The sequence below is a fragment of the Eurosta solidaginis genome, chromosome 4 (genome assembly GCF_040869045.1).
Source record: "Eurosta solidaginis isolate ZX-2024a chromosome 4, ASM4086904v1, whole genome shotgun sequence".
Taxonomy (NCBI): domain Eukaryota; kingdom Metazoa; phylum Arthropoda; class Insecta; order Diptera; family Tephritidae; genus Eurosta; species Eurosta solidaginis.
In genome coordinates this window covers 246825097-246851687 of record NC_090322.1, presented here as the reverse complement: position 1 = coordinate 246851687, position 26591 = coordinate 246825097, and the positions used below count along the sequence as shown (strand labels likewise).

The 26591-nt window shown below is 34.5% G+C and overlaps 1 protein-coding gene across 2 annotated transcripts in view; it reads left to right on the top strand.

Annotated features, from left to right (window-relative positions):
- The window catches only part of Rala (Ras-like protein A), a 75583-nt gene that overhangs the window by 34442 nt on the left and 14550 nt on the right, over nt 1-26591 (top strand). For both annotated transcript variants that reach the window (XR_010953187.1, XM_067785473.1), the window contains exons 2-3: nt 20157-20468; nt 20545-20705. Coding sequence is in view for 1 of the 2 variants with exons in the window: in XM_067785473.1 (XP_067641574.1) it covers nt 20316-20468; nt 20545-20705 (314 nt within the window). In the remaining variant the exon portion in view is untranslated. The remainder of the gene's footprint in view (nt 1-20156; nt 20469-20544; nt 20706-26591) is intronic.

Genomic DNA, 26591 nt, shown 5'->3' with positions numbered 1-26591 from the left:
GAGGGAGGGATGGCCTGAAGGTTTAATGTGGCCAAATAAATCGTTCCCGAGATGGTCGGGCTGGCACCTTAATGGTGCTGTGTTACCGGAGCGTACCGGATCTATATCCGGCAAAGGACCATCACATCGATAACACTCCCCAAAACCTTCGGAGAGCAACCTTATCGCTACAACAACAACAACAACAACAACTGGGTTTAAAACAAACCCCAAGAGTTTAAACTCGGTGTTGAAAATTTAAAACTAAAAAATTTTATTTCTGAAAAGTACTGCAAGTTATAGATTCTTTTTCGAAACATTTTGTTATACATATAAGGTGTTATGACATTATTTCTTACACAGTGGTGATAGCTCAGTAGGTAGAGCAAGCTACTACAATCCATGGGCAGGCCGGTTCGAAAGCAGGTCAGCGACCACTAGATTAATCTTTTTTGTTATAACTGCAAGTGTAGAACCTCTCTAGTTTCACATTGAAATCTAACTGTGCACTCATTTTCAGGAAGACCGATATAATTTTTATCAAATTTGGTGATATATGTAATACACAAAAGTTTCATATTTAGGCTCAAACTTTTAACCGTGTACGTAGATAAAGAAAGAAAACGTTTCAACTTGACGAGGTTGGAGTTTAATCCTCATAATTTTGGAATAATATCAAGGCACCTTTGAGTAAGGTTCCTTTACAACGCATTTTCAATACATCCTTACATTAGGCAGTTTTATCAATGATTTGAAAAAAAAGGCCTCTGTAACTCCAATTTTCCATATGACTTCAAGACGTACGCTGAACTCCATTACCCTCCAAGCTGAAAATGGCTATTTTTTCCATCCTTGGCTGCTTAGATAGTTTAAAATATTTAATGAAAGACAATGGAGGCAAACAGTTCGCAGTTGTGTCACCTTCTTCAAACCAAACTTGACAATAGACGGTAGAAGGTCGTTTCAGTGTGTTTAGTCTCAGGGATCATCTTTTTTGATACTCTTTTATTTCACTTACCTACTACATTTTTTCTCATGATTTATTTCTTACTGTTATTGTATATACTGTGACTGTGTAGTATATGTATTTAAGCTTTTTCATGGTTGGAGTTTTTATTTTAACAATTTTTGTTATTTTTCTCTTTGGAATTAGTTGGCTTGCTTACAATAATTTTATTCACTTGAATTTCACACAATTTTGTGTTTATTACGCTCCGTGTTGTTTTAATTTACACATGAACTCATTTTCACTTTAAGATTGGCAGTAAATCCGAGAAATTTTGCAATGTCTTTTTGTGGGCGACTTTTTTGTATATCTTTTATCTTTACGCATTTATTTAATGTTTCTTCTATTTGTTGGAGTTTTTCAGTTTTGTGATGGAATATTTAAGAAATGGTTGTTATATTTTTGTAATAATAACAGCATCAGTTTTAAGTGCATGTAATGGGTGCCGAAGAAAAACGTAATAAACAACATAAACAAATTCTCAAAAAATTGAAATAATTAAAAAAAACCTTAAGGCGAAAAGAAGCTATAAAACAATGTAAATAAAGAACCAAACTGATTAAAAAATGAAGAAAGACAAGTTATTCGAAAGATTTACGGACCTCTACGCGTTGACAACGGCGAGTACCTAAGAAGATGATGAGCTGTACGAGCTTTACGCAGACATCAACATAGTCCAGAGAATTTTAACGCAGCGGCTACGCTGCCTCGGCTAAGAAAGTATTTCTGTGGGAATCCGCATATGGAAGCAGAGAAAGAGAGAGGCTCTCAATTCGCTGGGTGGGTGAGGTGGAAAACTATTTAAATTCCCTTGATGTGACGCCAGTTAACCCAGCGAAGAAGCGACTGGCGCGCCCTGTTAGACGGCCAACATCGTTTAAACGGTTAAGCGCCAATTATGTAAGTAAGTTAAATTACAAAAGGTTAGGCCTAAAATGAAAAATAAAAAGTGTACAAAATAAAATGAAAAAAGCTGTTCGATTAAAGAAAGTAAAAAGAAACATGTCAAGAATAAAACAACAATAGAGTATAAAGAATTTTAAAAATTGAAAAGTCGCAAATAAGAAATAATTTGGATATCTAAAAAGCCAAAACAGACTAAAACCAAAAATAACTGGGAAAGAACAAATAAGTTAATTTTATTTAAATTGAAAAAATTGTATCCTCCAATAATTTTCCGTTCAAATTAGCATAGAAAACCGGTATAAAATGAAAAAAAAAAAAAATAAATAAATCAAAATAAAAAAAAAAAAATAAAATAAAAAAGTTAATCAGAAAAACATAATAAAATTTAGGTAAAGTGAAATAAAATAAAGTAAAAAAACGTGAAAAAAATTATGAAACTTAAAAATAGAAAATAAAAAAAAAAGATAAAAAGCAGAACAAACAAAAATGTTAAAATGGGGCAGTAATTACGGAAGGCTTCTTATCTGAACAATTGGTTGTGGGGAATAATTGGTATATGTATATACGACCGAACTCCTCCATTTTTTCAGACAACAATATGTGCAATATACGAAAGCATATGGTGAAGTTTGAAGCTTCAATCTGATAAATTGAGGAATATATGGCAAAAATTCTATTTTCTGAAAAATCGGTTGTATGGGGGATATATGCTATAGTGGTCCGATCCGGCCGGTTCCGACAAATGTCTAATCGGACACCCAAATATACCCGATCACCAAATTTTATCAAGATATCTCAAAAATTGGGACCAGTTTGTATTCAAACAGACAGACGGACATAAAAATAAAATTAGGTTACCTACTAAGGAAAAAAAATTAAGTAAAAAGCTAATAGGATATTTTTATCTCTTTATTAATAAAGTTGAGAAATAAAAAAAATAGTATTAGTTCAACAAAAAATATTTCGTAAAAATAAAAAAATTTTAAATAAAAAAAAAAAAAAAAAAATTACAAAAAAAAAGATTAAAAAAATTAAAAAAATATAAAATAAATAAAAAAATTAATAAAAGTAGAAAAATCTAAAAAATAAAACAAAATTCAAACAATAAACTTAAAATTAATCGAAAAATCGGAGTATTGGCTAAAAAAAACCAAGAAGTGGGTTGAACTGGCCGATCAATAAAGACCTTACAAAAGACTCTATGTGTACATAGTGTTACCAGAATTTGTTTGACGATCAAACGGAAGTCAGGTGGCAGGACTTAAGTACTTATGTCATAGAATAACTCTGTCCTCTTGGCAAATGCAAGAAGTTTTCCAGGACTTAGCTTAATTGCTTCCTCGAGAACTGGCAACTCTGCCACCCCTAATAGCTGGCGCCTTGACCTAGCAAGCGCAGGACACGAAAACAGAAAAATAGAAAAAATGGAAAATAAAAAACGTAAATTAAAAAATATAAAAATATGGGTATATTTATGTTTGACAACAATAGCAAATAAAATACTTAAATGAATTTCACAAAAAAAAAAAAAAAATTAAAAAAGTTGTTCAATGGGGAAAAAATAAAGATGTTCATTTAAAAAAAAAAGTACAAGAAGAATTAAATATTATAAATAGCGTCTAAGTCATTAAATTTCTCACATGTAAAAAAAAAAATAAAAAGATTAAAATAAAATAAAGTACAAAGTTAATAGAAGAAAAGAAAAAAAATATTAAGAAATGAAGAAAAAAATGTCTTTACAGAGCATTACAAAAACAAAAAATGGAGGTAAAAAAGCCCAAAAAAAATTGAGTTTGTATTAAACCTTTTGGATACCACTCTGAAAATCATATATAAAGTTTAAATGGAAAAATCAAATAAACTAATATACAAAAGAAATTAAAAAAAAAAAAAATGCAAAAGTAAAATAAACAAAAGTAACAAAAAAAAATATAATAAGAAAAATAGTAAAAACTAAAAAAAGTATAAAAAAAACCAAAAATAAAAACCAAATAAAAATATGTTTTCCATATTTTCTTACACCAAGTATTTGTGCCATGCTAAATTTGCAACATTTGTTGACTGACACTCAATTTGTATTTCCAAGTTAATCCCCCCATCCAAAGAAATTTATATATGTATATATGTACATACATAGTTGTGCTTATATCATTTGTATGTATATATATTTGCAGCAACATGTACATTTTTATACTCAGAGTGCTTTGCACACAGAGTATATTAACTTTGATTGGGTAACGGTTGGTTGTACAGGTATAAAGGAATCGGGATAGATATAGACTTCCATATATCAAAATAATCAGCATGGAAAAAAATTTGGTTGAGCCATGTCCTTCCGTCCGTCCGTCCGTTAACACGATAACTTGAGTAAATATTGAGATTTGGTACATGAGCTTATATGGACCTAGAATAGATTGGTATTGAAAATGAGCGAAATCGGATGATAACCACGCCCATTTTTTTATATATAACATTTTGGAAAACACACTGATTATTTAGTAAATAATACACCTAGAATGTTAAAATTTGACGTGTGGACTGATATTGAAACTCTTGAACATTTTTTAAAATGGGCGTGGCACCGCCCACTTGTGATAAAATCACTTTTACAAATATTATTAATCATAAATCAAAAATCGTTAAACCTATCGTAACAAAATTCGGCAGAGAGGTTGCCTTTACTATAAGGAATGCTTTGAAGAAAAATTTACGAAATCGGTTGAGGACCACGCCCAACTTTTATATAAAAGATTTTTAAAAGGGCCGTGGACGAATAAAATAAGCTATATCTTTGCAAAAAGAGCTTTATATCAATGGTATTCCATTTCTCAAGTGTATTTATAACAATAAATAGGAAAGACTTCAAATTTAAAAAAATGGGCGTGGCACCGCCCCTTTTAAGACTAAGCAATTTTGTATGTTTCGGGAGCCATAACTCGAAGGAAAATTAACGGATCGTAATAAAATTTGGTACACAAATTTTCCCTATAACAGGAAATATTTCCAGAAAAAATGGGCGAGATCGGTTAAAGACCACGCCCACTTTTATATAAAAGATTTTTAAAAGGGTCGTAGACGAAAATAATAAGCTATATCTTAGCGAAAAAAAGCTTTGTATCAGTCGAATTTTACTTTCTAAATTGAATTATAACATTAAATTGGAAAATACTAAAATTTTGAAAATGGGTGTGGCACCGCCCCTTTTATGACTAAGCAATTTTCTATATTTCGGGAGCCATAACTCGAAGAAAAATTAACGGATCGTAATAAAATTTGGTACACAAATTTTCCCTATAGCAGGAAATATTTCTAGAAAAAATGGACGAGATCGGTTAAACAGCACGCTCACTTTTATATAAAAGATTTTTAAAAGGGTCGTAGACGAAAATAATAGGCTATAACTTAGCAAAAAATAGTTTTGAATCAATGATATTTCACTTATCAAGTTTTATTGTAAGAGGAAATGGGGAGATTTTTTTTTTTAAACGGACGGTGCCCCGTGTTATGTCTAAAAGTAATTTATTTGAAATGAAATGAGCAAAAGAAGCTCACGCTGAGTATATAATGTTCGGTTACACCCGAACTTAGACACCTTTACTTGTTTTTGTTAACATTGTTGAGGGCGGTGTTGATTTGAGACCATCATCGGCACCACAAAATTAGCTGGCGACTGCCATGTGCTGATATTGTCACCAGCTAGCCAATAAGTACTCACATGTAGTATACATATGTATCATATTGCCTCTATATGCATGGCAAAAGTGTGTGTTTGTATGTTTGGCCCAGTTTTCCAAAGCAGTGCCACCCCCAGCTATTTGTTACTTATACGTACCATATGATGATGATGATAATCTTTCCTCGACATTTCATTCATTCAGACGACCGACAATTGAATTTGTTTATATTTTTGTTCTAATTATTAAGCATTTCTTGTTTAGAATCGTGTTTTCAAACCATTGTCATATGTTTTTACTGTAGTAAGATTATTTACCGTTTGTACTAGTACGAGTACCGGTTTATTATAGATTTAAAGTTTTTGAAAAGTTAAAATCAGGCAGTCTCACCTTCACATTCCTTTCGCCAATAAAGCTAATACAAGTACTTGTTTGTTTCTAATGTCAAATACAACAAGTTTCACATATTTAAAATATATGCGGCTTCCAATGACAATGTTTCGCACAAAAACAAAAAATTTGTGATGCTATATATGTTTTGTCAGATTTTTCTGTAACTAATACCATATATGGAGAAAAATATATTCAGCGCAAATGAAAAATAAAAAAATAATCTTATGAGAGATCCTTTAAACACGGGCCATATCTACAAGTAACGAAAAGCTAAAATGGTGAACAATTAGTTAGAATTATAAATATCATTGAAATCTATAGTGAAGATGACTTGATAATTGAAGCAACTATATAAATACATAAGCAGCAAGTAAATTCTAGAAGACCGTACCAAAAACAATTTGGTATACAATTTAATTAGCGAGTCGAAGAGATAGAAGTAATAAAAATAATGATAAAACAACCGATAATGAGTAAGATATGGATCACCCCAGCGGGTTAGGGGATCAGAATATACCCGCGGTAGGTATGCCTGTCGTAAGAGGCGACTAAAATACCAGATTCAAGGGGTTGTGTACCGCAACCCTTCAGGTTGCCAGCGCAATATATAGCTTCTCCGAACCCAATAGTCATCCTGTTTCACTAATAGACGAGGCTCTGGCGACCCCAAGCTCCTCATGGAACTTGGGAGTGGGGAGGGGTAATGGCCTGAAGGTTTAATGTGGCCACATAAATCGTTCCCGAGGTGGTCGGGCTAGCACCTTAATGGTGCTGTGGTACCGGAGCGTACCGGATCTGTATCCGGCAAAGGACCATCACATCGATAACACTCCCCAAAGCCTTCGGTGAGCAACCGTATCGCTACAACAACAACAACAACAGTAAGAGATAGATAGAAGTAGAGATACAAGTAAAGAGATATGGCGCACCCTTAGATCTCGAGAAAAATTTGCCAAAAATCTTGGTGTGTGACTCTAACTTCATATATATCAGGCATGCTTAACGAACGAAACGATATCATTTCGTTACGATAATCAACGTTAATAATATCGTTTCGTTCGTTAAGCATGCCTGATATATATTATTATTCTCTTTCGTTTAGTAGTCGTTCGTTAACCAAGGAGAGTAGCAACATCGAGGGATTCAAGGGGTTGTGTAGCATAACCCTCTCAAAGGGTAATATATACCGCAATATATAGCCTCTCCAACCCAATTGTCAACCTCACCTACCCGCGGCGAATCCTGTTTCATTAACAGACGAGGCTCTGCCAACCCCAAGCTCCTCATGGAACTAGGGGTTGGGGAGGGAGGGATGGCCTTGAAGGTTTAATTCGGTCATATAAATCGTTCCCGAGATGGACGGGCTAGTATCTTAATGGTGCTTTGTTACCGGAACGTACCGGATCTATATCCGGCGAAGGACCATCAACATCGATAACACTTCGGGTCTTTATCGTTAATACAACAACAACAACAACAACATTAGCAACATCGAAAGAGGCTCATGCACCGAATGTTTTAATTGTTTAATGTTAGCAATATATTTAGTTTTAATTTTTGCTAGACTCAAGCAATCAAAGCGTTATTTCTTAAGTGCTACGGACATACGTCTTGTCTTGTTGCTTGTTAATCAACGACTAAACCACTACCACTACGATGATTATACCCTTACCAACACAGCCACAGTTTTAATTTTGACGTAAACTAGTTTAGATGTACACATGGTGGAACCATACAAAGTAGCAACAAGGCAAAATCGTACTGCATCGGAGGGTAAGTGTCAAATTATATTAAATAAGTACCAATCGGCCACCGTGGTGTGGTGGTATCGTGCTCCGCCTACCACACCGAATGCTCTGAGTTCACATCCCGGGCAAAGCAACATCAACATTTTAGAAGTAAGCTTTTTCAATTAGAAGAAAATTTTTGCAAGCGGGGTCGCCCCTCGGCAGTGTTTGGCAAGCACTTCGAGTGTATTTCTGCCATGAAAAGCTCTCAGTGCAAACTCATCTGCCTCGCAGATGCCGTTCGGAGTCGGCATAAAATAAGTAGGTCCCGTCCGGCCAATTTGTAGGAAAAATTACAAAGGAGCACGACGCTAATTGGAAGAGAAGCTCGGCCTAAAATCTCTTCGGAGGTTATCGCGCCTTACATTTATTTATTTATTTTACAAGTACCAATCAGCTGATTTCCGGCCGTCACCTGCATGGCTCCGCCATGGATCTACACAGGTCAGCAAGAATAGGAAACCGTAATTTCTACTACGGCATTTGAATCTCTCTTCACACTTCTAAACGCGTACTAGAAGTATTATTTACTTCTGATTTCCTAGAGTGCTAGCTCAATGGCTCTTGTATCTCATAGTTTCACTTTGAAAACTTTTTTGATTGTCATTCAAATTTTTGATGAGTAAATATCTTTGCTAGAATGCATGACTGTATTGATAAGACCGCAATCAGACACCAAATCAGTTTATGGAAATGAAAGGAATCAGGAAACAAACCTAAGAATGTATAAAGAAGAAAAAGGAAAAGCGGAAATAAAATAAAAAAAGTAGATGTTAAGTTAAATGGATGACAAATCCGCCACTGACGGCTTGACTCTAAGGAATGCTAAAACGGAACCAAAACCGGAATCAAAACCGGGACTGAATTTCGAAGACAAACCGGCACCGAAAACCGGACCTGAACAGAAATCAAAACACAAACAGAAAAGAAAGCGGGACTGAATTTTGAAGACAAACCGGAACTGGAGCGGAAATAAATTACAACACAGGCACCGAACCGAAACCAAAATCAGAGGCCGAATCGTTACATACGATCCGTGATCGAATGCCGTTTTTTAAATCTTTATAGCTCCGAAATGGTGTATTGGATTAACGGAATATGTGGAATCTAAACCCGAACCGAAATCGTACCAAAATAATCTATTACCGAAACTAAAGCTGAACCTGTAGTTATAATTAAAATTCTAATAGGAATAATATCAATTTAACATATAAACTTAATGGAACAACAATTTTGCTTAATAAAATAATTAGTTTTTCCTTTTCACACAGAGCTTCGCCATCTTTACGTCAACTTAGCGAAGCACCCAAAAAGGCACTTAGAGAGGCACGACAAATTTGTTCTCTTCGCCGAAAATACTTCCCTAACTTCATGATTATCAGTATAGGCTTTAATGTAGAAAACTTGACTAATTATTTCATTAACGCTCTGTGTGTAAAGAGTATAACACTGCAAATGGCATTTAAACCGGAAACAAAAATAAATGTAAACGAGAATCATTTTCTGAGTAGAACGCGAGAACAAAACTATGTTCCAAACTTGTATAGCAGCCTCAGCCGAATTTAAAATCAGATTTAAAACTTAACAAGTAAGGAAGGCTAAGTTCGGGTGTAACCGAACATTACATACTCAGTTGAGGGCTATGGAGACAAAATAAGGGAAAATCACCATGTAGGAAAATGAACCTAGGGTAACCCTGGAATGTGTTTGTATGACATGTGTATCAAATGGAAGGTATTAAAGATTATTTTAAAATGGAGTGGGCCATAGTTCTATAGGTGGACGCCATTTAAGGATATCGCCATAAAGGTGGACCGGGGCTGACTCTAGAATTTGTTTGTACGATATGGGTATCAAATGAAAGGCGTTAATGAGTATTTTAAAAGGGAGTGGGCCTTAGTTCTATAGGTGGACGCCTTTTCCAGATATCGCCATAAAGGTGGACCAAGGGTGACTCTAGAATTTGTTTGTACGATACGGGTAGCAAATGAAAGGTGCTAATGAGTATTTTAAAAGGGAGTGCGCCTTAGTTCTATTGGTGGACGCCTTTTCGAGATATCTCCATAAAGGTGGACCAGGGGTGACTCTAGAATTTGTTTCTACGATATGGGATCAAATGAAAGGCGTTAATGAGTATTTTAAAAGGGAGTGGGCCTTAGTTCTATAGGTGGACGCCCTTTCCAGATATCGCCATAAAGGTGGACCAAGGGTGACTCTAGAATTTGTTTGTACGATATGGGTATCAAATGAAAGGTGCTATTGAGTATTTTAAAAGGGAGTGGGCCTTAGTTCTATTGGTGGACGCCTTTTCGAGATATCGCCATAAAGGTGGACCAGGGGTGACTCTAGAATTTGTTTCTACGATATGGGTATCAAATTAAAGGTATTAATAAGGGTTTTAAAACGGATTGGTGGTAGTTGTATATGTGAAGGTGTTTTCGAGATATCGACCAAAATGTGGACCAGGGTGACCCAGAACATTATCTGTCGCGTACCGCTAATTTATTTATATATGTAATACCACGGACAGTATTCCTGCCAAGATTCCAAGGACTTTTGATTTCGCCCTGCAGAACTTTTTCATTTTCTTCTACTTAATATGGTAGGTGTCACACCCATTTTGCAAAGTTTTTTTCTATAGTTATATTTTGCGTCAATAAACCAATCCAATTACCACGTTTCATCCCTTTTTTTGTATTTGGTATAGAATTATGGCATTTTTTTTAATTTTTCGTAATTTTCGATATCGAAAAAGTGGGCGTGGTCATAGTCGGATTTCGGCCATTGTTTATACCAATACAAAGTGAGTTCAGATAAGTACGTGAACTGAGTTTAGTAAAGATATATCAATTTTTGCCCAATTTAGCGGCCGAGCGGAAGGACAGACGGTCAACTGTGTAAAAAAACTGGGCGTGGCTTCAACCGATTTCGCCCTTTTTCACAGAAAATAGTTATCGTCCTAGAATCTAAGCACCTACCAAATGTCACAAGGATTGGTATATTTTTGTTCGACTTATGGCATTAAAAGTATCCTAGACAAATTAAATGAAAAAGGGCGGACCACGCACATTTTGAAATTTTCTTTTATTTTTGTATTTTGTTGCACCATATCATTACTGGAGTTGAATGTTGGCATAATTTACTTATATACTGCAAAGATATTAAAATTTTTGTTAAAATTTAATTTAAAAAAAATTTTTTTTTTTAAAGTGGGCGTGGTCGTTCTCCGATTTTGCTAATTTTTATTAAGCATATATATAGTAATAGGAGTAACGTTCCTGCCAAATTTCATCATGATATCTTCAACGTCTGCCAAATTACAGCTTACAAAACTTTTAAATTACCTTCTTTTAAAAGTGGGCGGTGCCACACCTATTGTCCAAAATTTTACAAATTTTCTATTCTGCGTCATAAGTTCAACTCACCTACCAAGTTTCATCGCTTTATCCGTCTTTGGTAATGAATTATCGCACTTTTTGGGGTTTTCGAAATTTTCGATTTCGAAAAAGTGGGCGTGGTTATGGTCCGATTTCGTTCATTTTAAGATGAGTGCCCAGGAACCTACATACCAAATTTCATCAAGATACTTCAAAATTTACTCAAGTCATCTTGTTAACGGACGGACGGACGGACGGACGGACATGGCTCAATCAAATTTTTTTTTCGATACTGATGATTTTGATATATGGAAGTCTATATCTATCTCGATTCCTTTATACCTGTACCAAACAGGATAAATATAATAAGAGCCGTCACTCGTTATTTTTTAGGCATTTACTCGATGTAAACCAGGGATGCACCTTAACGTTAAGCTAATCGTTTATCAAAAAATTTCCACCGTTTCCGTTGAAACACTTCGAAATATTATCGATAAAGAAATTATCAAGATAAATTGTAACTCGTTTTTAACCGAAACGAAAAGCTTTCGTTAACGTTAAAAACGTTAACAAAACCGTGATACTTTATGTTTGAATTGTGCTGGCAATGCTATAGCCATGGTGAAGCCGTAAGGTGGTAACAGCGAGCGGACATACACACACAAACTCCATGTAATTTTTTTGTGTAATTCGTTGGTTGTAATGTCAAAAATACTCTGAGAAATGTTCCTACTGTCAAAATTCATGAGAAAAGCTGCAATCAGCTTGGCTAATGCTTTCACCTTTAATGACTCCGCCATCAATCAGCTTTGCCAGCATAGTTTGAAATTAATAATCAACATAAACGATCTGATTTCGTTTTGATATGGCAGAAAGCGAAACAAAATCATTTCGTTAACTTGAAGTTTTTAACGTTAATAAACGAAACGAAATTAATTTGTTTCGTTTATTAACGTTAATTATCGTAACGAAATGATATCGGTTCGTTGGTTAAGCATGCCTGATGTAAACTATGAGGTAGTCCCTCCTTTTTTTATGGGCGACATGTTTATAAATGTCTACTATACATTTTCATGGGGTATTTGTGTTTCTTTTTCCGACTGTATTTAATTAATTATTTAATTCTCTTTCCAAAAAACACGTTTGCATAAAGTGACAACACCGCATGGATAAATGGAAGGCAATTCAAAAATGTCCCTCATAAAACAAAAGTAGCGACTACCTCACAGTTTACATCGAGTAAATGCCTAAAAAATAACGAGTGACGGCTCTTATTATATTTATCCTCTTTGCCTGTACAACCAACCGTTATCCAATCAAAGTTAATATACTCTGTGAGCTCTGCTAAACTGAGTACAAAAAGCATGAAATTGAACTGGACCGGAATATTATGCGTTATGCTGGAGTCCGATACTCTGTGTTGTTCTGGTTGAATTTAATTCTTTGTTATTTAAAAAAAAAAACTGCGTTTCATTTGGTTTTAAACAACTAAAGCCAGTCAAATTTTCTTTATTTCTCTTTCTACACATAGTTTTCAATAAAGTTTTTACAAATTTCAAAACTATGCATTTGCATAACTTCATAAATAACTAAAGCACCTCGTTTTAGAAATGAAAAAACTTGCAAATGAATATTGCAAATAATTATTTACGTTAAACATTTTGCTCATAAAAGCAAAATGATGCCATCAACTTTGCGTTTTAGTGGAGCCAACAACGCAAAAAAAGTATTATAAAAGCGTAGAGAAAAACATAAAATTTAAATATTTAACTTTTACTGCTTATCCATGTGTTCATTTCAATTTAATTCGCTTTTATTACATACATACATACGTACATATAAATATACACAAAGCATTCCACTGCTGTGCTGCGTCAAATCCGGTCTGTGGTCCATTGACTAGCCGGCCGGCCGGCTACATGTGGCGTCTGCGCGCACTCGTGCCAATTTAAACATTACAAGCGAAGAGCCACAAGATAAATTCATGCATTCATATAGATAATGGATTTGGATCAATTACGGACACTGTTGCTAGGATACAGTCATCGATTTTTGTTTACTTACATAATATGCTTGTAGATATGTCGGATTGATGAATAGGGGCTGTTTGCAGCTGGTGGTTTTAATTGAAAATGCTTTGTTTAGATATTTCATGTAAAATATTGGTATTTTTTGAAAGTACTTAATGCAAAATTTTTATAATTTTTTTATACTCAGCGTTCTTTTCACACAGAGTATATTAACTTTGATTGGATAACGGTTGGTTGTACAGGTATAGGAATCGAGATAGATATAGACTTCCATATATCAAAATTATTAGTATCGAAAAAAAATTTAATTGAGCCATGTCCGTCCGTCCGTCCGTATGTCCGTCTGTCCGTTAACACGATAATTTGAGTAAATTTTGAGGTATCTTGATGTAATTTGGTATGTAGGTTCCTGGGCACTCATCTCAGATCGCTATTTAAAATGAACGATATCGGACAATAACCACGCCCACTTTTTCGATATCGAAAATTTCGAAAAATCGAAAAATGTGATAATTCATTACCAAAGACGGATAAAGCGATGAAATTTGGTAGGTGGGCTTACTTTATGACGCAGAATAGAAATTAGCAACATTTTGGACAATGGGCGTGGCACCGCCCACTTTTAAAAGAAGGTAATTTAAAAGTTTTGCAAGCTGTAATTTGCCAGTCGTTGAAGATATCATGATGAAATTTGGCAGAACGTTACTACTATTACTATATATGTGCTAAATAAAAATTGGCAAAATCGGACGACGAACACGCTCACTTTTTAAAAGTCAAATTTTAACAAAAAATTGAATATCTTTACAGTTTATAAGTAAATTATGTCAACATTCATCTCCAGTAATGATATGGTGCAACACAATACAGAAGTAAAAGAAAATTTCAAAACGGGCGTCGCTCCGCCCTTTTTCATTTAATTTGTCTAGAATACTTTTAATGCCATAAGTTGAACAAAAATTTACCAATCCTTGTGAAATTTGGTAAGGGCATACATGGGTTGAAGCCACGCCCAGTTTTTGTACACAGTCGACCGTCTGTCGACGTATCTTTACTAAACTTAGTTCATGTACTTATCTGAACTCACTTTATCTTGGTAATAACAAGTAAGGAAGGTTAAGTTCGGGTGTAACCGAAGATTACATACTCTGTTGAGAGCTATGGTGACAAGCTAAGGGAAAATAACCATGTAGGAAAATGAACCGAGAGTAATCCTGGAATGTGTTTGTATGACATGGGTATCAAATGGAAGGTATTAAAGAGTATTTTAAGAGGGCGTGGGCCATAGTTCTATAGGTGGACGCCATTTAGGAATATCGCCATAAAGGTGGATCAGGGTTGACTCTAGAATTTGTTTGTACGATATGGGTATCAAATTAAAGGTATTAATGAGGGGTTTAAAAGGGAGTGGTGGTAGTTGTATAGGTGGTCGCCTTTTCGGGATATCGGCATAAAGGTGGACCAGGAGTGACTCTAGAATGCGTTTGTACAATATGGGTATCAAACGAAAGGTGTTAATGAGTATTTTAAAAGGGCGTGGGGCTTAGCTCTATAGCTTAACGCCTTTTCGAGATATCGCCATAAAGGTGGAGCAGGGGTGACTCTAGAATGTGTTTGTACGATATGGGTATCAAATTAAAGGTATTAATGAGGGTTTTAAAAGTGGTGGTAGTTGTATAGGTGGTCGCCTTTTCGATATATCGGCATAAAGGTGGACCAGGGGTGACTCTAGAATTTGTTTGTACGATATGGGTATCAAATGAAAGGGGTTAATGAGAATTTTTAAAGGGAGTTGACCTTAGTTCCATAGGTGGACGCCGTTTCGAGATATCGCCATAAAGGTGGACCAGGGGTGACCCTAGAATTTGTTTGTACGATACGGGTATCAAATGAAAGGGGTTAATGAGAATTTTTAAAGGGAGTGGACCTTAGTTCTACAAGTGGACGCCTTTTCGAGATATCGCCATAAAGGTGGACCAGGGCTGACTCTAGAACGCGTTTGTACAATATGGGTATCAAATGAAAGGGGTTAATGAGAATTTTTAAAGGGAGTGTACCTTAGTTCCATAGGTGGACGCCGTTTCGAGATATCGCCATAAAGGTGGACCAGGGGTGACCCTAGAATTTGTTTGTACGATACGGGTATCAAATGAAAGGGCTTAATGAGAATTTTTAAAGGGGTGGACCTTAGTTATACAAGTGGATGCCTTTTCGAGATATCGCCATAAAGGTGGACCAGGGGTGACTCTAGAATGCGTTTGCACAATATGGGTATCAAACGAAAGGTGCTAATGAGTATTTTAAAAGGGCGTGGGGCTTAGTTAGGTGGACGCCTTTTCGAGATATCGCCATAAAGATGGACCAGGGGTGACTCTAGAATGTGTTTGTACGATATGGGTACCAAACGAAAGGTGTTAATGAGGGTTTTAAAAGGGAGCGGTGGTAGTTCTATAGGTGGACGCCTTTTCGATATATCGCCATAAAGGTGGACCAGGGGTGGCTCTAGAATGTGTTTGTACGATATGGGTATCAATTTAAAGGTATTAATGAGGCTTTTAAAAGGGAATGGTGGTAGTTGTATATGTGAAGGCGTTTCCCAGATATCGACCAAAATGTGGACCATGGTGACCCAATTTTTATTAAGCATACATATAGTAATAGGAGTAACGTTCCTGCCAAATTTCATCATGATATCTTCAACGACTGCCAAATTACAGCTTGCAAAATTTTAAATTACCTTCTTTTAAAAGTGGGCGGTGCCACGCCCATTGTTCAAAATTTTACTAATTTTCTGTTCAGCGTCATCAGTTCAACTTACCTACCAAGTTTCATCGCTTTATCTGTCTTTGGTAATGAATTATCGCACTTTTTCGGTTTTTCGAAATTTTCGATATCGAAAAAGTGGGCGTGGTTATAGTCCGATATTGTTCATTTTAAATAGTGATCTGAGATGAGTGCTCAGGAACCTACATACCGAATTTCATCAAGATAACTCAAAATTTACTCAAGTTATCGTGTTAACGGACAGACGGACGGACGGATGGACGGACGGACATGGCTCAATCAAATTTTTTTCGATCCTGATGATTTTGATATATGGAAGTCTATATCTATCTCGATTCCTTTATACCTGTACAACCAACCGTTATCCAATCAAAGTTAATATACTCTGTGAGCTCTGCTCAACTGAGTATAAAAATGGGCGAAATCCGACTATGACCACGCCCACTTTTTCGATATCGAAAATTTCGAAAAATGATAAAAATGCCATAATTCTATGCCAAATACGAAAAAAGGGATGAAAAATGGTTTTGATTGTAAAATGGGTGTGACATCTACCATATTAAGTAGAAGAAACTGAAAAAGTTCTGCAGGGCGAAATCAAAAGCCCTTGGAATCATGGCAGGAAAACTGTTCGTGGTATTACATGTATAACGGTCACCGACAGCGGTACCCGACATTTTGGTCGATATCTCGAAAATGCTTTCACATATACAACTAAGGCGCACTCTCTTTTAAAATACTCGTCAACACCTTTCATTTGATACCCATATCGTACAAACACATTATAGAGTCACCCCTGGTCCACCTTTATGGCGATATCTCGAAAAGTCGACCACCTATAGAACTATGGCCCACTCCCTCATAAAATACTCTTTAATACCTTTCATTTGATACACATGTCATACAAACACATTCCAGGGTTACCCTACGCTCATTTTCCTACATGGTTATTTTCCCTTATTTTGTCTCCAAAGCTCTCAGCTGAGTATGTAATGTTCGGTTACACCCGTACTTAGCCTTCCTTGTTATAATTATTTTCTGTCAGACTTCCTCATGTAAAAGAGACTTGTATTTTTTTTTTAAACATATACAATAAAACAATTTAAACACTGCCTTGCTTGAATCCCAAGCAGCAACATTAAGTTGAAAACTTTTTGCGGAGTACCAATTGCTTAGCATAAATTCATACCTTACGGAAATATTTACTACTAATACCCAAACACCATTCCAAGTTTTTCGCATTTTTTACTCGTTTCTTTCTATTTACAATTTGACCCATTTCATACACACCTTAATTTTATTAAATAATCGCACATGCACTTTCCTTTTAAGTCGTTGTATTTGTCCCAAATTGGTTGTCTGCAAATTGATACGCGCTCGCATGTGTCTCCTTCGCACAGTTATTGCTTATTAATTCCTTTTTTTTGTTTTTGTATACTTTCTCTCAATTTGGTGCTGAGTACAGTTTTATATTTATGAACTGGTACCGATATACCGATCAGGTTGCTTTTGACATATTTGTTACGTAATAGATGGTATGATTTAACACCTTTTAACATGTTTCATGGCTTTTGATGTCTTAGGCTCGGTTTTTTAGTGCGAGTTTAAACTTCAGTTAGAGGTGATAAGAGCTTAACTTATTATAACCGTCTACGGGGCGTGGTCCTTTTCGATCTTGTCTAGTTTTTTTCAAACTGTTGTTATAAGCAAAATATGTGTAACGAATTTTATTAAGATATATATCAACTGGTCTTGGAGTTGTGTCTACAAAAAATGAAAAAATGCTTGGTTAAGACAGAGGGCGATGCCACGCCTATTTTCAATTTTTTTTTTTGTAAAAAATAACTTGCGAAATAAATAGCATTGATATAATGTTTTTCGAAAAAATTATATTGCCCATTAAATTCGCCTAAGAACCCCTTAAAAATCTTTTATATAAAAGTGGGCGTGCCCCCTTACCGATAACAGATGTAATCAGTTCGCAAGTTTTGGCATGACAACTTAAACCATTTTTGATTTAAGATTAACAATATATTTTAAAACTGTTTTTTGTCAAAAGTAGGGGGAGCCACGGCCCTTTTGAAAATTTAAAAAATTTAAATTAATGATTAGCATTTCAACCTACACATGAAATTTGACTATTGTAGCTGCATTATTTACTGAATATTCATGGTTATGTTCTTTTCCAAAATTTTATACACATAAAAAGTGGGCGTGGTTATCGTCCGATTTTGCACGTATTAAATAGGTATGCATATTAGACTGGGTCGATTTATTAACCGATATCGCGCCATCGATTTTTCGATAGGATTTGGGAAAAAAAGTTCCACTACGCATACCTAAAAAAATACTTTTCCATCCCGCGAAATTTAATTTTTTTTGACTTTTTTCGACTTCGATTTTTAAGGTTTTTTGCATGACCTACTAAAAAAATTTTCATTTGATTCTAAAATTTTCATATATACCCTGTTTTTTTTTTTTGTTCAAAAAACTGTTATCGACAACGTTTTTAGCGGACATTTTTGGGTCGGATAGGGTATGAATTTTTTTTTTTTCATAGGCGAAAAAAAGTCAAAAGAATGAAATTTCGCAGGCTCGAAAATTATTTTTTTGGGTATGCGTAGTGGAACTTTTTTTCCTGAGCCCTAATCCTATCGAAAAATCGATGGCGTGATATCGGTTAACTTTCGTCCATACAACTCGACCCAGTCTAATGCATATACCTAATTACAACAAGATATTCCAAATTTACTCAAGTTATGGTGTTCACAGACGGTCATGCAAATATGAATTTCTTTTTTCACCCGATCATTTTGATGCAGAAGTCTATATTTATGTCGAATAGTTTAGACCGTTACAAGCTACTGCGCGTGAAAAGAACGCCTATCCTCGCTTAGATAATGCTTAGGAGACCCATCTAGCGGCAGTGGTTAAACAACTAGCTACAGCTACAGGGTGTACCGAAAAACGGAGACACAACCCTCTGTTGTATTTCTGTGTATAACATATAGCTGAATCAGTTGTGATAGATAGTGGACGCGCATAGAAAACATGGAATTAGTGCAGAGGGTGAAACATGGACACATATTTCAGTTACATCTGAGTATAATGCGTATTGAAATTTAGTAGTACTAATTTTATGCGTAGCAATTTCAGAGGTGTATTTAAAGTTTGTCGCTTAGGAGTCCATATAAAGTTTAAGGGGTAACGTATATAGATGTGAAAAAAAAAAACACAGCTAATGTTAATATACTCTGTGTGCTGAGTGTAAAAGGAAACTCAAAGACAACTATTATTTTCAGAGCGAAATAAACTAACTAAATAAAATTTATTTTCTGAGCGAAAATCAAGAATAAAGAAGGAAGGAAATAAAAAACTCAAAACGATTAAAATTTATCAAGCGAATTAAAAAAACTCGAAACAATAACTGTTATTTACAGAGCGAAATTAAAAAACTCAAAAAATAACTGTTATTTTCCGTTCGAAATAAAAAAACTCAAACCATAATAATTTAAAGGCTGTTTTTCCAATAAATCTTATGGCGGCTAATATTGAAGTTGATTTGTATACGAAGTTATATAAGCCAGTAAAAGCTAGGTACTAGAAAGCTTCTAGTATTTGCCAAGAGGACGGAGTATACTTTTTAATACAAGTATTTCTGCCAGATTGGGGATTTTCCGTATGGTAGCCAAAGACATTGTGGTAACACTATAGACACATTCAGTCTATGAGAGGTTTTTATTGACCAGCCAGTTCAAACTAATCTAAGCCATCTAAAAGTGAAGAGTTTTTATCGTAATTTTTAGAAGTTTTGTTGGTATATCAGGCCTTATTTTCAAATGTACACAACAATTCCATTTTGGCTTATAAGTTGCTAAAGAAGCATCCAGCGAAGAAATATACATATAAACCACGCGCTCTTTCCTTCATATTGTACATATCCAGTTGATACAAGTTTTCAAATGACGAGGATATGCGCATTAGACGGCAGCATGGAGCTTTAATAATTTCCTGTCCAGCTAGTTGTCAGATATGTTTTGACTTGCTTATGCATATGATTTACTTATACTGTTGAAAATCTAATGTTGCTATTTTTTATACTTCCTTGTGCAGCAGCTATAGAAAAATGGACATAAACATTTGTTATTTTCTCATGCTTTTCTAATTCATTAATTTCTTTTCTTAAACGTTGTTTTTTTTTTTTTTTTGTATCTTTGCAGGCTAACAAATCCTATTAATAGATACATTTCCTTTCTAATAAAAGCTCAACTGGTAGCACAAAAACATAAATCAAACAACGGAAATTCAAAGGTAGTTTAGTAAGCAGTTACAGCACACCCAATTCCAACAACAACTACAACAGTATCACTTCAAACAAAATGAGTAAAAAACCAACAGTCGGACCAGCGCTTCACAAAGTGATAATGGTGGGCAGTGGTGGTGTTGGTAAATCAGCATTAACACTACAATTTATGTATGACGAATTCGTGGAGGACTACGAACCAACCAAAGCAGATAGTTATAGGAAAAAGGTTTGCAATTTTGTTTGTTTGTATGTGGTACATAGTGGTTTTTACTAAATAGAAATATTTCTTTACTTGTTTGCAGGTCGTTTTAGATGGCGAAGAAGTACAAATAGATATATTGGATACAGCTGGTCAGGAGGATTATGCTGCTATTAGAGATAATTATTTTCGCAGCGGTGAGGGTTTTCTCTGTGTCTTCTCGATCACAGATGATGAAAGCTTCCAGGCAACACAAGAATTCAGGTGAGTGGAAAAGTGGAGACGGCTACATGATAATTTGAATTTATAAAAACTTTGTTTACACAAAACTGATTTGTACAGCCACTTGAAAATTTGTACGCGAGAATCATCAGCTTCTGATATCCAGTATTTTTGTTTTTAATGTTTTTAATTGTGTATCTGTTTGCGTATTTTAAGCACCTGGCTTTTGTTAATGTCTTTTATTCGGAGATTTGGTGAAATGCGTTGGAGAGTGTGTATATTGTCGTTGTTGTTTTTGCTATTTAAGCTGATCACTACCATTTTGCATTGTCTTGTTGCTCAATAGACACTGTGCTAACTGATGTCTTTTGAGAAAGTCTTTTATATATTGAGTTATGTGTTATTTGTTTTGCCAATGAAAGTGGTGTCCTAGCTTTATTATCACTTTTGGCGTGGTATTGAGTTCAAACTGAAATAGGCTTAAACAGTCTACGACTCGGTTATTTTTTTGTTTACCTAACCTTTACCCGTGGCCTCGTCCGCTCAAAGAGAATAAATAAAGCAAAAATTTTGTTGAAATTCAAAGTTTCTTAGAACTCGATGTATGTATGTACATATGTGTATTATTGATCTACTTCGAAACTCAGATCCATTATCATTCGAAAAAATAAAATACTAACAGGTGGGGACAAAAAAATCCAAAAATAATCCCTACGTAGTCCTAAAAATAAATCCAATGTGGTCTCGTAAAGAATTTCAAATAGTCCCAATATTATCCCCAGACAGTCGCAATGATAACAAAAACTATCCTTAAATATTCCGGATATATTTATAGAAAGATACGGAGACAGTTCCGAATTGATTCCGAAGCAGTCCCGAAACAAACTCTTAATCACTTATAATCTTCAAATAGTTTCGTTATAATTCTTAAAATAATTCCTAAATAGACCAGAAAGCGTTTCGACGTCACCCTTAAATATTCCCGAAATGATCTTTAAAACATGAAATTATCTCAAAATTACTCTTAAAACAATTGTAAAGGTTTTTCGAAATAGTCTCAAAATAATCCGAAAAACATTCCGAAATATTCCAAAATTCTGCCTTTAAATAGTTCCTTAACGGTCCTGCAATAATCCTAAAATAATACCGATTTAGTCCAAGAAAAATTGTGAACACAATTCCGAAAGTCTAATAAAGTTCAGAACGCGATGACATAGCAAGGCGAGCGGGGAAAGTTCCAATAGATGGCGCACAGATCGAGATATTTAAAAAATGCATGCGAAATTTGGAATCTTGCTATCGAATTAAAAATAATTTGCATTTTGAAAAAATTATCACTTTTTTTTCGTTCAGATAGTAATAAAATAAGAAAATAAAAGTATGATGCAAAAATTTAAGGACTACCTTTATGTAAAGGAACAGAGGCAAGGGAAAATTTGTGCTTAAACAAAGAGTATCATTATAAAAAATTTAAACCTACAAAGCAGTCGCATATAAGGATGTCCCGTGAGATTGCAGACTTGAAGAAACTATCTGTTAAACATTTCCAGGTGTTCTTTGACTCTTTGACATTAACCATTTCAGTTTCACTGTGGACATAGTGTTAAGATTCTTACGTATGACTTAGATTTTTACGGCTCAGTATATTTTCACATCATTTGACACATATGTAAATCAAATAATAAATGGAAACGAGAGATAAAGGGGCTTAGTGCTCTTAACAGCCGTGAGTTATCGCAAAGTATGGAGTTTTTCCAAACCGTCAATTAATGAATGAATGAACTAATACGCACATCAGTATCCATTGCTCACACCACATATTTGGAGGTCTGCCACAAAACGAATGCACAAAACAACACATGCACAATTAGAAACCGAACCCCAATAAGATTAGTAGGATAAATTATACAATTCATTAAATAACAAGAATGTAAATACGACAACATATGAAAAAACCTGTTCAAAAAACTTTCGTCCTTATATAATCTTCCATTCAAACCCATTGACTTACTCTTACCCTGTTCCAAATGCCACTTGCTGAGGCAACGTGAAGGGTGTAAAATACGTCACGTGCTCTACTATTTTTACCCTTGTAACGTGAAAGGTGCAGCATTACTATATATTTCAAAAAGTTGCATACATAACGAACAGTATTGTTCTTAAAAAAGTGTTTCATTACGTATGAATATGACGCACCTGCTAGAGCTGCAAAAGTATCGATATTCGGCATACTCGAAATTTTCGATATTTAAGAGGGAGGGTATCGATATATCGCGATATATATCGAATTTTTTGTTATAGTGAAAAGCGCTTACTCAATTTAAAAGCAATATCAGGTATATATCAGACATTTATGTAAATATAATATATACATGTATATATATATGTAATATTGTCTTCATAACTTCGAAACGATCATAAAACACATTCAGCAAAGTTGTCCGCGATGGTAGCTTATACAGCGAAGCGAGGGTATATACAAAGTTACGACACCTTTTGTCATAGTGGCATATTGCAAAAGTATTACTGATTTTGGATACCTATACGAATACATGTATATATGTGTATATAATATGAAAAAATAACGTACTTTTCACATTGAACTTTTGTAAGAATTTTTCAATATTCAGAGCCACCAACTTGTTGGGTATTCATCTAAAATAAACACAAATCTGACATAATGTATGTAATTTTATTTATTTATGTTTTATTTGTATTACGAAAGTTTTAGACGCTGGTAATTCTGCAGCTAGAAAAAGGAATAAGAAAGGGGAATAAAGTACTCGATATTTAGAAAAAAACATCGATAATCGCACCACGAACCTGGTATCGATGTATCGATATTTATATCGATACTTTTGCAGCTCTAGCACCTGCCACTTCCCGCCATGGGGCGTTGGAAAATGTGTAAAACAAAGTTTACTTTACTTACCTTTACCCGAGAGGCGCGTCAAATTGACGCCATACATATGAGTAGCGAATCAATATGGCTTGCATACATACATATGTACATATTTGGATACCATTAAACACATCTTATATGCGAAAGTTAAAGAAATAATCGATGTGTTTACGTGATATACCGACATTAAGGATACAAACGCCAACGTCACTCAATCTGCCTACAAGGACTCTTATCCTGACTTTGACTTTGGAATTTTGCTCTTTGATAATGTTATTTATAATAATAGCAGTTTTATGGTTTTAAGGGTGTGTGTTTTGTATTTGCGCTGAAGTGTGAGGGAAGCCACTAATAAGGTCAAGCACTGTCTAGGGATGAGAATAAAAGAAAACCACATTAATTTAATAATAAGTGTATTTTTTTTCAAGCGAGCTTGAAGAAAACGCTTCAAATAGCTAAACAGTTTCATTATGCCAAAACCATACAGATGGTGGAGGCTTATCAGCTAATTGTTACTTTTTTTCGCTGCTATGACATTTCTACTTCTAGCGCAGTATGTTTTTGACACTCAACCAGAGAATTACAAAAACAAAATACATGAAATGCGTGTGTTTGTTTGTATGTATGTCACCCTGCCGCCACGCTGTTATTTTGTTATTTTTGTTTATCTGCACATTCGTATGGTCATTTCATTCGCTCGTTCACAATATTGCCCTATTTTTGAATATGCAACACTATACAACACTATCAATCAGGTCGACAATTACCTAAGCGGTTTCAACTGAAAGCGCTTAGCCAACTCAACTCGATTACTTTTTATTGTTGCTTTCCATGTAATTCGGTAAGCTAGCTAGTGTTTTAATTGTACTAGTTAGCAACGAAATACAGCTAATGTACTTATTCGTTATAAGAAAGTTATATCAATCAAAAAGTTTAACTTCTCGATTTAGAAGCAAAAACCAAAAGTAGGAAGATTGACCAAAATCTACGGTGAAAAAAAAACAAGGATTGCATATAACTGTTGCTAGTAAAAATTTCAAACAAAAATATCATACTAAAGGGGTTTTATCCAGTGTGTGTGCATTTGCTACCCTAGAGCAGCAGTAATAAAAAAATATGCTATGCTACTGTTCCGGCCCTGAACCTAAATAGAGAAGAGCACTGCATAAAAAGTATTTCGCCGACTCTGCTATGGGATACGTCGTCATTAAGAAAAGCAGAAAAAATAGTACGACCGATATACTATTTGTAGCGAAGCAAGAGCAAAAAAGAAATTTTACTGCTATGCGCTTCTTTGGGCGATCATGGCGATTTCGGAATCATTTCGGAGTAACTTCCGGTATGATTTTAAAAGCAATTTTGGGTAATATCAGCATGGTTTTAGGGATTAATGTGGGCTATTTCGGAATGGTCTTAGAGATTGTTTCAGGGGTGTTTCGTGGTAATTTCGCTGTCACATACGGACGACTTTCGGGACTATTTCGGTGTCATTTCAGGATGATTTTAGATACTATTTCGAGATCCCTCCGAGGTAAGTTCGGGATGATTCGAGCGTTATGATTTTGGGTATTATTTCATGGTCCTTATGGGGTCATTTCTTGATCATTTGAGGACCATTGATGATCACTTCGTGGTAATTTCGAGAGCAGTTTGGGGTAATTTCGTGATGATCTTGGGGATTATTTCGGGGTCCTTACGGGGCTATTTCTTTATGATTTGAGTTTTACTTCGTGGTTATTTGGAGGCATTTAGGGATCATATCGGAGTAATTTGTGATCTCCAAGGGTCTTTTTAGAAATAATCTTTTTTATTTCTTTCGGAAAAGATCTAAGGCTGAAGGCGATATTAACAACAAGTATTTTTATTGTGACGCATCCAGTTCTCATTGAAATTTTCATGTAGCCGTGTGATTTTTCATAAACTAAACACTTTTCAACGCACCTCGACCAAAAACCAGCATGAACAAATAAAAGGAAAGCGAAAATCAACAATTGCTAAACAAACCAGTAAAAATTGAATATCCGACGTGCGTGTTGATAAACTAAAAAGTTGTTAATGCCATGTTTCCATGTACATATAGACATATCTACACCTGCGAGGAAAAAAAGCAACAAAAAATATTTGCTTTGATCACTTTTTTTTTCTTGTTTTCATTGAAGATAACTTAGAAAAAAGATTTTATTCAAATGTAAAACAAAATGATATTTAAACAGATTTCGAAAACGTTTTTGATAAAATTCGAAAATTTAAAATTACTCAGTAAAATTTCCAAATTTTGATTTAGAATTTCAAGAAAATATACATTTTACCACTTTGCGTAGAAGAAAATTTAGAACAGCAATCGGAAAAAAATTTCAAAAATAAATGCGAATTTTCTAAAAATATATATAAATAAAAACTTTGAAATTATTAAAAATTTCTCGATAATTTCGAAAATTCCTTCGAAATCGGTTTCTAAACTAGATACAAAATTTATAAATTTTCTTGAATATTTTTTTAAATCTTCTTGAAATTAGATTTTTTCTGTATTCGAAATTGTCTTCGGTAGACATTTCTTAAATTCTAAATAAAAATCATGGTTCAACTATATGGTTGGCTCATCTGTACAATAACAAAATATGTCTGTTCAAATTGTCAAAATCTGTGTATTGGTGTTGGTGCGAATTGTATGGAATGGAAACATAAAACTTAGCAGTTTTTGTATGTGTAAGAAAATGTTGCCAATGTGTTGGTTTCATTTTGAGTTTGCTATCTCCTTTTGACAATCCCATCGAACATGCAATGAAATAAATAAAATCAGCTGATGAGATGAGCCAACCATATAATTGAGCCATGATAAAAATTTAGAAATTTTCATGATGGTTTTAAAAACTTCTGAAATTTTAGAATTTTTTGGAAAGTGTTTGGATATTTTTCAAAACTTTTCGAACTTTCAATTTTTGTTAAAAAGGTTTTTTAATTGGTTTACAAAATTCTAAATGAATGCTAGGACATTTTAAACTTTTCTAAAATTCTAAATAAAAAAT